General features: G+C 43.7%; 1 protein-coding gene across 6 annotated transcripts in view; it reads right to left on the reverse strand.

Moving 5' to 3' along the window:
• The window catches only part of GAB3 (GRB2 associated binding protein 3), a 66,060-nt gene extending 53,319 nt beyond the window's left edge, over positions 1–12,741 (reverse strand). For all 6 annotated transcript variants that reach the window (XR_003796784.1, XR_003796783.1, XR_003796782.1 and 3 more), the window contains exon 1: positions 12,648–12,741. Coding sequence is in view for 1 of the 6 variants with exons in the window: in XM_029243727.1 (XP_029099560.1) it covers positions 12,648–12,722 (75 nt within the window). In the remaining 5 variants the exon portion in view is untranslated. The remainder of the gene's footprint in view (positions 1–12,647) is intronic.
• Positions 12,742–13,485: the final 744 nt, after the last annotated feature.

The raw sequence follows: 13,485 nt of genomic DNA on the forward strand, positions 1-13,485 counted from the left end.
CGGGCTTCATTGCTCCGCGGCATGTGGGATCTTCCCAGACCACGGCTCGAACCCACGTCCCCTGCATTGGCAGGCGGATTCTTAACCACTGCGCCATCAGGGAAGCCCTCTTTCTTTTTTTAAAGAGCAGCTTTATTGAAGTATAATTGGCACACGAAGAACTGTACATAACTAATGTGTACAATTTGATGAGTTTGACATATGTAGACACCTGTGAAATCATCACCACAGTCAAGGTAGTAGACATATCCATCACCTCCCAAAGTTTTCCTGTGTTCCTTTGTGTGTGTGTCAATGTGTGTGCAGTAAGAACACATACATGACATCTACCCCTCTAACAACTTTTAAGTGCATAATATAGTATTGTTGGCTATTGGCTTTATGCTGTACAGCAGATCTCTAGAAATAATTTATCTTGTATAACTGAAACTTTATACCAATACAGGCCAGCAATTCCACTGGTGGGTATATGCTCAAAAAAATTGAAATCAGGATCTCAAAGAGATATCTGTCCTCCCATGTTCATCCATCAGAACATTGTTTACAAAGCCAAGACATGGAAACAATCTAAGTGTTGGATGAATGCATCAAGAAAATGTGGTATGTCCATACAGTGGAATATTATTAAGCCTTAAAAAAGGCAATCCTGCCATTTGTGACATATGGATAAACCTGGAGGACATTATGTTAAGTGAGATAAGCCAGACAAAAATGGACAAATACTGCATGATTCCACTTATATGAGGTCCCTAGAACAGTCAAACTCATAGAAGCAGAGAACTGGATGGTGGTCACTGGGGGACAGGTGGAGAAGGAAATGGGGATTTGTTGTTCAATTGGTATAAACTTCTAATATTTTTCTTAACAGGAAAACATTGAAGGCATGCCTATAAAAGTCAAGATCAAAATAAGCTTGCCCATTGTCAATACTACTGTTTCACATTGGGGTGTTAACCAACACATTTGGACAAGAGGAAAAAAACCAAGATACATAAGAATTGAAAAAGGAAGTGGTAAAACTCTTTCTATTTTGGGGACTTCCCTGGTGGTCCAGTGGCTAAGCTCCAAGCTCCTGATGCACAGGGCCCAGGTTCCATCCCCAGTCGGAGAACTAGATCCTGCATGAACTAGATCCTGCATGCCACAACTAAAGAGCCCATATGCCGCAACTAAAAGATCCCGCCTGCCACAACTAAGACCTGGCACAGGCAAATAAATTAAAAAAAAAAAAACTCTTTCTTTTTTGGATGACATGATCGTATACACAAGAAATCCCCAAAGAAGAATCAACTGAAAAACTACTACAAAAAGTAAGAGAATTCAAAGGTAAGAGGATAGAATATTAATATGTTGGAATTATATTGGACCCAATTTTGTGCATCTTGGCGCCACCTGCCTTCCAGGCCCAGCTGCTCACTCAGTGGGGAGCCATGGCCTCTGCTGAGAGACCCTCCCACCCTTCCCAGGCCCGAGCCAGTGAACCCTCAAATACTCCAGTTCCTTCCACCACTTCTGGATTCAGATGAGACACCAGGCCAAAAAACACTGGCTTTCCCAGTGGCTGCCCCAAAAGGCACTGAGAGACAGGAGCCGTAAGGGAACTGGCAGATAGATACATTTATCTCCCTTCTTTGTTGCAAAAGACGGTTTCAAGGTGAATCGGTTCTACAGAGCCTGTCCAAATCCATCCAAATATCCCAACCAGTGGCTGTGTTTTCTCACGAAGCTATGGCCAACTCAGTAACACACGAATTTGCACATTCTTTCCTTTCTTCCTTTTTCCCATCACTCTCACTGCACTGAGATTACAACCCCAACAAAGCCTTGGCAAAGAAGCCTTGGCGCAAGTTCTGTTTTCTAAGGAATTCAGGTGAAGACAGAAACCAATAGCCCTATGAATACAAACAAACAAAAAACCCCAAACAGGCATAAGCCTAATAAGAATTGTGTAAAGACCAATGTGAAAAAAACATAAAAGCTGACTTGGATAGAAAGGCTCCACACCATAATGTCAGTTCTAAGTTAATTTAAAAATCTAACTTAACTCTCCTCCCCAGTAATAACAGGTTTTGTTTTGAAATTAAGCAAGCCGATTCTCAAGTTCATGTGGGAGAATTAAATCAAAACTAGCCAAACTAAACTCTAAAAACTCTTAAAACTCTATAACTCTAAAAACTCCAAAAAAAGAACAATAAAGGGGGACTAGCCATATCACTATTCAAATCAACTGTAAAACCTCTATAATGAAAACAGCTTAATAATGGCACATGAATTGACAGAGGGAGCGATGGAAGTTGAACCAGAAACTGAAACAAAAATAAATGTGGTATTTGTATTTCTCTTTCTGACTTACTTCACTCTGTATGACAGACTCTAGGTCTATCCACCTCATTACAAATACCGTATGCTAACACATATATATGGAATTTAAGAAAAAAAAATGTCATGAAGAACCTAGGGGTAAGACGGGAATAAAGACACAGACCTACTAGAGAACGGACTTGAGGATATGGGGAGGGGGAAGGGTAAGCTGTGACAAAGTGAGAGAGTGGCATGGACATATATACACTACCAAATGTAAGGTAGATAGCTAGTGGGAAGCAGCCGCATAGCACAGGGAGATCAGCTCGGTGCTTTGTGACCACCTAGAGGGGTGGGATAGGGAGGGTGGGACGGAGGGAGATGCAAGAGGGAAGAGATATGGGAACATATGTATATGTATAACTGATTCACTTTGTTATAAAGCAGAAACTAACATACCATTGTAAAGCAGTTATACTCCAATAAAGATGTAAAATAAATAAATAAATAAATAAATGTGGGAATTTCATATATAATAAGGAAGGACAGTATCTCAAATCAGTGGGGATACAGATGAACTTTTTAATAAGTAGTGCAGGCAAAACTGTACAGCCATTTGGAAAAAAATAAAGTCGGATCCATTCCTTACATCTGCACCAGGATAAACTCCAAATGGATCCCAAATCTCAATGTAAAAAACAAAACAAAACACACAGTCCAGGGCTCCTTTCTGCTGCCATCCAGCTGCCTGCCCCAGACTCGGCACCCAAGTGCCCTAAGCGCTGAGTAGGTGACCTCCCTGGGGAAGAATGGCCGTGGGCCTTGCCTGAAGGGCGAGAAATGTGCCAAGTCGCTGCCCTGATGGGGCCACACCCAAAGGCAACCACCCCCGCAGTGCAGCCACACTGGAGTCCCAAGCCTTTGGTGGGATGGAGCTGAGGGTCACACTTTCAAGTCAACCCAGGTTTTGGAGACCCCATCCCCGGCCACGTGCAGGCACTTGGGTCTCCCCTGTAGACCCCCATGCCCTCAATAAACCTGAACACTCAGGGAAGAAAGTGAATAAAACAAAACAAGCGGCTTCCCTCGTGGCACAGAGGTTAAGAATCCGCCTGCCAATGCAGGGGACACGGGTTTGAGCCCTGATCTGGGAAGATCCCACATGCCGTGGAGCAACTATGCCCGTGTGCCACTACTACTGAGCCTGCGTGCCATAACTACTGAAGCCTGCGTTCTAGAGCCCGTGCTCCGAACAAGAGAAGCCACCACAGTGAGAAGCCTGTGCACCACAACAAAGGGTAGCCCCCGCTCACTGCAACTAGAGAAAGCACACGCGCAGCAACGAAGACCCAACGCAGCCAAAAAATAGATAAATAAAATAAATTAATTAAAAACAAACAAACAAAACCATACAAGCACCAGAAGAAACCACAGGTGAATTCCTTTAAAACCAGGGAGGGGGAAAAGGCCTTCCTAAATCTGACTGAGAATCCAGACGCTGTAAAAGAAAATACTGACACATTCTACTACATACACTTTTTCCCTTTGCACACACACACACACACACACACACAACATAAGCAGAGTCAAAATACAAGTGACAAACTGGGGAAACGTATACAAATCTTTTCTCACAAAGGACTTATCACCCCTCAGAAACTGCGACTAAAAAGACCAACATGTCAAGAAATGTTCAACCTCCCTCCGAATAAAAGAACCAACACATGCTGGAAGGAATGCAAAATGGAACATTCGTTAATGTCTACTACATGTATAGATTCATAGCCCCAGCAATCCCAGATCTGGGAATCATATAGATATACCTGCACAAGTACAAAATGTCACATATACCATGCGACTAGTTGTGGCAATGGATGCAAAATCAAAAGAGCGGAAACAACTCAGGTGTCCAAAATAGGGAACTGGTTGAATAAACATGCTACAGCCACACAGCAGGACATTGTACAGCTGTCAAAAATAGTGAAGATCTCTGGTCACTGACATGGGCAGAATTCTAGAACAAAAATTTTTTTTGAGAATTTTCAAGATCTACTCTCTTAGCAACTTGCATATATACAATTCGGTGTTACTAGCTATAGTCGAGATGCTGTATATTATATCCTTAGGACTTATTTATTTTATAACTGCGAGCCTGGACCTTTGGACCACCTTCTCCCATTTCACCCCCCAACCACCATCGCCCACCAATCTTTCCTCTGTATCTTTGAGTTCTTGTTCAACTTTTTTGTTTTTTAAGATTTTACATAAAAGTGAGATCACATGGCATTTGTCTTTCCCTGTCTGACTTACTTCACTTAGCATAATGCCCTCAAGTTCCATCCATGTTGCTGCAAAGGGCAAGATGTCATTCTTTCTTATGGCTGAGTAATATCCCACTGTATGTATATGTATGCACCACATCTTTTTTTTTTTTTTTTTTTTTTTCCTTGCGGTACGCGGGCCTGTCATTGCTGTGGCCTCTCCCACTGCAGAGCACAGGCTCCGGACACGCAGGCTCAGCGGCCATGGCCCACAGGCCCAGCCGCTCCGCAGCATGTGGGATCCTCCCGGACCGGGGCACGAACCCGTGTCCCCTGCATCGGCAGGCAGACTCTCAACCACTGCGCCACCAGGGAAGCCCTGTACCACATCTTTATCCATTCATCTGTTGATGGGCACTTAGGTTGCTTCCACACCCACCTTGAATATTGTAAATAATGCTGCAATGAACATGGGGGTGCAGATATCTTTTCAAGTTAGTGTTTTCGTTTTCCTTGGATAAATATCCAGAAGTGGAACTGGTTGATCACATGGTAGTTCTATTTTTAATTTGGGGGAGAATCTCCATACTGTTCTCCGTAGTGGCTGCACCAATTTACATTCTCACCCGCAGTGCAGGAGGCTTCCCTTTTCTCCACACCCTCTCCAGCATCTGTTACTTGTGGCCTTCGTGATGGTGGCCATTCTCATGGGGGTGAGGGGACATCTCACTGCAGTTTTGATTTGCTTTTCCCTGATGATTAGTGATGTTGAGCATCTTCTCATGTGCTTGTTGACTGTCTGTATGTCTTCTTTTTTTTTATTGGAGTATGATTGCTTTACAATTTTGTGTTATCTTCTGCTGTACAGCAAAGTGAATCAGCTATATGTATACATATGTCCCCTCTTTTTTAGATTTACTTCCCATTTAGGTCACCACAGATCTCTGAGTAGAGCTCCCTGTGCTTGTCTGTATGTCTTCTTAAATGAACAGACTAAGATATAGAATGGGATACTGTGTAAGAAAGTGGGGCGTAAGAAGCTATGTACAGGGCTTCCCTGGTGGCGCAGCGGTTGAGAGTCCGCCTGCTGATGCAGGGGACATGGGTTTGTGCCCCAGTCCGGGAAGATCCCACGTGCCGCGGAGTGGCTGGGCCTGTGAGCCATGGCCGCTGAGCCTGCGTGTCCGGAGCCTGTGCTCCGCAACGGGAGAGGCCACAGCAGTGAGAGGCCCACGTACCGCAAATAAAATTAAAAAATTTAAAAAAGAAGCTATGTACATATATCCTCGTATTTATAGAAAGAAATACTGGAAGTGTGAAGGAAAAAACTAAGAAAAATGGTTACTTGAAGGCTAAGGGCAATTAAGATGGATGAAGACAGAGGTGAGGGTGAGATTTTTCATTTTTGAATCATGTAAGTGTGATACTTATTCAATAACAGTTTAAAAGCTGAGATAAAAGCAGAAGAAGCAACTGAACAAAATTGCCCCAAAATAGACCCATGAAAGGATTTAAGACTTAGGTTGCAATTAAAATCATGCTGTACAAAAATAAATACAAATGTCTTTTATATATGAAAAGACGCCCAACCTCACTCATAAAGAAATTCAGTTAAAATAAAATACCATTTATCAACTATTGACTTTACAAAGATCAAAACGTTTGATAATACACTATATTTGGGGCATTGCAGAGAGACAAGCACTTTGATATCTATTGGCATTTTACATTCACATACACTTTGACTAAGAAATTCCACTTCTAAGCATTTTTTTACAAGCAGAATTAATTGCACATGACTACACAGACCAATGTACAAAGATATTCATGGCAGCATTGCTTATAGTAGCATGGGACTGGACACAAGAAAAGGTCTATCATAGTAGCTCCATACAGTGAAATATTATGAAGTTGTTAAAGATAATGAGAAAGATCTCTATGTGCTGATATGGAACAATCCCCAAAATATACTAAGAAAGAGGGTTATAAAATAGTGAATATAGTATACTACCATTTGTTCAAAAAATATGCTTGTATATGCATGGAATATATCTGGAAGGAAAATCCGCAATGCTTGCAGCTGGAGGGGGAAACTTACTTTTCACTGTATATACTTTGATATGCTTTGATTTTGAATCATGTGCATATATTCCTTAAAAATACACTCTCTCTGGCAACATATAATGAAAATATATAGAGAGGAAGGACTCTTCAACAAATGGTGTTGAATCAATTGATTAACTATTTGTAAAATACAGTGAGTACAATAAATACGAACTGAAGAACATGAAAACACTAGTTAGAAAAGGTATCTGCACCCCTATATTCATTGCAGCATTCTTTACAACAGGCAAGATTTGGAAACAACCTAAGTGCCCACTGATGGATGAATGGATAAAGATGTGTATACATACACAATGGAATATTACTCAGCCATGAAAAAGACTGAAATCTTGCCATTTGCAACAACACGGATGGCCCTAGAGGGTATTATGCTAAGTGAAATAAGTGAAAGACAAATACCAAATACCATATGATTTCACTCATATGTGGAATACAATAAACAAATCAAACAAAACATACAAAAACAAACACATAGATACAGAGAAGAGAGTAGTGGTTACCAGCATTATGCTAATGTCAAAACCAGAGAAAGATAGTACAAAAGAGAAAAACTACAGATCAATATCCTTCATGAACAAAGTCACAAATACCCTCAGCAAAATATTAGCAAATTAAATCCAGCAATACATGAAAAGGGGCTTCCCTGGTGGCGCACTGGTTAAGAATCCGCCTGCCAATGCAGGAGACACGGGTTTGAGCCCTGATCCGGGAAGATCCCACATGCTGTGGAGCAACTAAGCTAAGCCCATGTGGCACAACTACTGAGCCTGTGCTCTAGAGCCCGCAAGCCACAGCTACTGAGCCCATGTGCCACAACTACTGAAGCCTGCGCGCCTAGAGCCCGTGCTCCCAACAAGAGAAGCCACTGCAATGAGAAGCCCGCGCACCGCAACGAAGAGTAGCCCCCGCTCGCCGCAACCAGAGAAAAGCCCGCGTGCAGCAACTAAGACCCAATGCAGCCCAAAATAAAATAAAATAAATTTATTTTAAAAAAACAAAAGCATGAAAAGGATAAAACATCACAACCAAGTGAAGTTTATCCCAGGAACTCAAAGCTGGCTCCAGATACAAAAATCCATCAGAATAATTCACCATAGTAACAGACAAAAAAAAGAAAATGCATATTATTATTTTTACACATGCAAGAAAGGCACTTAACAAATCCAATTCACGATAAAAAGTTTCAGCAAGCTAGCAATACAAGGGAAGTTCGGCCTGAGAAAAGGCACCCACAAAAAGCCTACGGCTAAGGTACTTAAAAGGTGAAAGACTAAATGCTTTCCCCCTTAGATCAAGAAAAATCAAGGATGTCTGTTCTCATCATTTTTATACAATATTGATAGTATTGAAAGTTCAAACTATAAATAAGTGAGTTTAGCAAGGTTGCAGAATACAAGGTTAATAAACAAAAATCAACTGACAAACGAATTCTAAAACTGGTATGGAAAAGCAAACGACCAACAATAGCCAAAACAACTCTGAAAAGAAAAACTAAGTTGGAGGGCTAAAACTGCCTGCTTTCAAGAATTACTATAAAGTTCTTGTCATCAAAACAGCATGGTGTTAGCATAAAGATGAACAAAGACATAAAGGGAACAGACTAGAGAACACAGAAATACTTACATAAATATGACCAATTGATTTAAAAAATTTTTTTAACATCTTTATTGGAGTATAATTGCTTTACAATGGTGTGTTAGTTTCTGCTTCATAATAAAGTGAATCAGTTATACATATACATATGTCCCCATATCTCTTCCCTCTTGCGTCTCCCTCCCTCCCACCCTCCCTATCCCACCCCTCTAGGTGGTCACAAAGCACTGAGCTGATCTCCCTGTGCTATGCGGCTGCTTCCCACTAGCTATCTGTTTTATGTTTGGTAGTGTATATATGTCCATGCCACTCTCTCACTTTGTCACAGCTTACCCTTCCCCCTCCCCATATCCTCAAGTCCATTCTCTAGTAGGTCTGTGTCTTTATTCCCATCTTACCCCTAGGTTCTTCATGACCTTTTTTATATTCCTCTTAGATTCCATATATATGTGTTAGCATACGGTATTTGTTTTCTCTTTCTGACTTACTTCACTCTGTATGACAGACTCTAGGTCCATCCAAGTTGCAAAAGTAATTCAATGGAATAAAGACAGTTTGTTCAATAAATGTAATTGGTTTGCAAGAAAATGAATCACAACACAAATGTTACACCTTGTACAAAATTTTTAACTGAAATGAATAATTGGTCTAAAGTGTAAAACTATAAAGTTTTTAGGAGAAAAAACATAGGAGAAAACCTTCAGGATCTAGGGTTAGGCAAGAATTCTTAGATTTGACGGTAAACATGATCCATAAAAGAAAAATTGACAAATTGGACTTAATCAAAACTTTAAAATCTTTGTTCTATAAAAGATACTGTAAAGAGAAAGAAAAGACAAACTATAGCCTGGTAGAAAATATTTGCAAATTATATACCCAACAAAGAACTTGTATGCAGAGATAAAAGTAGTACCTGGATCTTAGTGTTGTTTTGAAGATTAAATGAGATAATTCAAGTAAAGTCTTTAGTGTAGTGTCTGGCACATACAACCACTCAATAAATGTGAATTATTATAATTTTATTATCATCATTGTTACAGCATTCTTTAAAGTTGAGAAAATAAAAGCAAGATAACTGTTCATCAACAGAGAAATTGTTAAAATATGTTATGTCTATGACCAGGAATGTTACGCAATGGTTTAAAAGAATGAAGCAAATCTATACGTACTAACTTGGAAAGATGTCCAGGATTGTTGTGAAAAAAGAAAATCGCAGGACAGTTTGTATAGTATGATCTCATTTGTGCAAAAAGAAAATTGTATCTTCTTCGAAATTTTTAAAGAATAACATTAACCAAACTTCTAACAGTTGTCATCCCTAGGGAGGGGCGTGGAAGGGAATGAGGAGGGATGCACAGGAAGGGTAGGATGTGGGGAAAATTAAAGAGGGTCTTTCACTTTTTACTGTATTTATTCCTAGATCATTTGGCTGTTTATAAGAATAAGTTTGTATATTTGTGAAAGAAAAAACAGAAAAGAATCAACCATCTTTTAAAAGAGCAGTAATTCACCTGTCAGAATGGCAAAAAGTCTACAAACAATAAATGCTGGGGAGGGTGTGGAGAAAAGGGAACCCTCCTACACTGTTGGTGGGAATGTAGACTGGTGCAGCCACTATGGAGAACAGTATGGAGGCTCCTTAAGAAAGTAGAAATAGAGCTACCATATGATCCAGCAATCCCACTCCTAGGCATATATCTGGAAAAGATGAAAAGTCTAATTCAAAAAGATACATGCGCCCCAATGTTCATAGCAGCACTATTCACAGTAGCCAACACATGGAAACAACCTCAGTGTCCATTGACAGAGGAATGGATAAAGAAGATGTGGTACGTATATCTACAACAGAATATTACTCGGCCATAAGAAAGAATGAAATATTTGCAGCAACATGGATGGACCTAGAGATTATCATACTAAGTGCAGTAAGTCAGAGAAGGACAAATACCATATGATGTCACTTATATGTGGAATCTAAAAAAAAATACAAATGAACTTACAAAACAGAAATAGACTCACAGACGTAGAAAACAAACATGATTACCAAAGGGGAAGGGTAGGGGATAAGTTAGTTCAGGATTAGTAAATACACACCACTATATATAAAATAGATAAACAACAAAGACCTACTGTATGGCACAGGGAACTATATTCAATATCTTGTAATAACCTATAGTGAAGAAAATCTGAAGGTGTACAGCTGAAAGTAACACAATATTGTAAATTAACTATAGTTAAATTTAAACTTTAAAGAACAGTGATAAAACTATCTTTTATAGATTCGAGAATGAAACACCAGCTTACCTCGGACTGAAGGACTTACCTAAATACAGACTTAGCTTCCATCTGTGGTTTACAAACATTAACAGAGAGCTACTTGGCTGGCAGCGCAAAGAACTAAGTTATTGCCCTAGTTGTGCCACTAAGTAGCTTCGTTATGTCATTGTGTAACACATGTGAGACTCTGGACTTCTGGAGGACAGGGGTAAAGTCTCTTTTGCTCTCTCTAGCCAATGGCATAGGGCCTGGTTCAGAGTTGGTGCTCAATTAAAAGGAAGACGGAATGAGCACTCCCGACAGGATCTGCGTGAAAAGCGGCTTGTGAGCACTGACAAATGATCGCCATCTAGTGGCAATACGGGATTCCTGCAGAACTTAGAGACAAGCGAAAACTGACTATGGGGTGTGTTTCAGGGACTCCTTTCAACCAAAGAGCATCGACTGTCAAAACGACTATGTCCCTCATTATAAAAAGTTCCCAACAATAGCCTGAGAGGCCCAGGTTTATGTCTTGGAGTGTTGGTAAGATGACATCTAGGTAGTCTTGTGTCCTAAGTCTCCTCCTTCACCACCCCATCACATGCCCCACACGCCTATAAGCTGTGCAAAGTCCACGCCTGCCACACCTCCACTGCACCTCAAGAGAACGAAGCACATGTAATAAGAGGTATGGACACCCATGCCTTCCCGAGGTGGATGAAGTACTAATAAAGTTTCCTAAGCCAGTCTGGTCAGGACAAGATAGAAAACAGGATTGGAAAAAAATCTGCCACGAACTTTGCAGTCCAGGTTCAGCACCTTCCTGCATCATCTGACAATTTGCCGTAAACATTTAAGATGTCTCACATTCCGAAGGGCAACAAGGAAAGCTACCTCGAGATGGCTTTGTAAGTGCTGCGCTCTGTGACAGACCCTCACCTGAATATCATGAGTCTTCAAAGCAGATGCACCGTTAGTGAAGCAGCTGGGTGCCTTAGAGGCTGAGTAATAGTGGACCTCGTGTCTGTAGACTCGGGGACTCAAAAAGAATGATGAAGGTAAACAGTGGTAGTAATCAGAAGAATCTAGGTGTGTCTACATCTATGGCATCTACACGCTAAGTGGAACATGCCTCTAAAACGCTGCTCAGCAGAACAAACGGCAAAAAACTTCGCAAAGAGGGCTTCCCTGGTGCCGCAGTGGTTGAGAATCTGCCTGCCAATGCAGGGGACACGGGGTTCAAGCCCTGGTCTGGGAAGATCCCACATGCCGCGGAGCAACTGGGCCCGTGAGCCAAAATTACTGAGCCTGTGCGTCTGGAGCCCGTGCTCTGCAACAAGAGAGGCCGCGATGGTGAGAGGCCCGCGCACCGCGATGAAGAGCGGCCCCCGCTCGCCGCAACTAGAGAAAGCCCTCGCACAGAAACGAAGACCCAACACAGCCATAAATTAAATAATTAATTAATTTAAAAAAGAAAAAAACTTCGCAAAGAGTCGCAAGAGACGGACACTAGTGTAGTCCCGGGTCAATGGAGAAAGGGGTCTGAGCAGCTGTACGTTGCTTGTCCCGAGGACGCGGGTGGACATAATGAATGTTCGATCTGTGGCTCGTACATTTAAGGTGTGCTCTCCCGAGTGCCCCTTGTCTCATCCTAGCAAAAGTCCATGGTTACCGGAGGTTCTCGAAAAGCGCAGTGTCCGCAGAAAAGAGAAGCTGAGAAGCGACACCCTGAGGAAGGCTGCGGACGGTCGTGTCCGACGACAGCTCCGTGGGAAGACAGTGCTCGCGACCCCGGGGGAAAGCGGAGCCTCCGCACCCGCCCCGTGCAGGCGGCACGTCCCGGGGTCCCGGTCCCTCTCCCCCACCGCGGCACGGCGACAGGGCCGCTCTTTCGGGAGGTTCCCCCGGCCGCTCCCGCACCGAGACGGGCGCCCGGGCTCGCCCCACCCGCCTCCCTCCCGTCGGCTCGGCGCGCTCCGGCTCGACGTGCGATCTCGCTTTCCGTCCGCCGGCCTCGCCCGCAGCCCGAGCGCGGGGCTCCCGGGCCACTCCGAGGCCACCCCGCGGCCACCCGGGGCCCCGAGGACGCGCGGCGACGCCCCTACTCACGTAGCGCTGCAGCTTCCTCTCGGGGGGCGACTTGACGAGCCAGCCCGTGCACACGGCGTCGCCCGCGCTCATCATGCCGCGCTTCCTCCGGCTGGGCCGGCGTCCGCGGCGGGAGGAAGTCGGCGGGGATGCCGGCGGGGCGGGCCCAGCGCCTCCCCCCCCCCCGCCCGCCCCCCCAGCGCCCCCCCCGCGGCCCCGCGACCCCCGTCCGGAGGGGACGGGCGCCACCCCCGGCCTCGGGCAGGAAAGCCCTGCGGGCCAGAGCCGGTCCCCCGCCGCCCTCGCCCCCGCCCGCGGTCAGCCGCGTCTGAAGGGCTGGTGCCCGGGCCTCGGGGTCACGAGAGCCGAAATCTAGACCCCGCACCTGCGATGTCAATGCTTAGGGATGAAGAAAAGCCTAACTGCCCCTTGACTTCCCGTTTCCACTTGGTGGTTTGCAAATTACTGCTTCTGCTGTGCCCCTCCCCCGAAGATCTCTTTATCCGGTGATGAGCTCTGCAGCAAAACTAAATCCAAATCATCCATAATCAAAAGGTTCAAAACTGGAAGTGCTGTTTGCAGTCTCTTTGACCCGAAGGCTTTAAAACATGGATCCAAGAATGATGGTGCAGGCGGTGTGCTGGGCCCGGTAAGTAACAGCCACGCACACGACACTTACGCAGACATGCGGCTGCAGGGCCGGTGAGTGTGCACACCACTGGACAGGCATTAGCTCCCTGGATCCATACACACTATCAAGTGGGCTTGATCATGATCTCAGTTGTGCGGGTGAGTAAAATGAGAAACAGGATCATATCACCCTCCAAAGTCGCACAAGTAGGAACTCAGCTGAGAGGCA

This window comes from Monodon monoceros, unplaced genomic scaffold (assembly GCF_005190385.1).
Source record: "Monodon monoceros isolate NGI ecotype Baffin Bay Population unplaced genomic scaffold, NGI_Narwhal_1 Super_Scaffold_3, whole genome shotgun sequence".
Taxonomy (NCBI): domain Eukaryota; kingdom Metazoa; phylum Chordata; class Mammalia; order Artiodactyla; family Monodontidae; genus Monodon; species Monodon monoceros.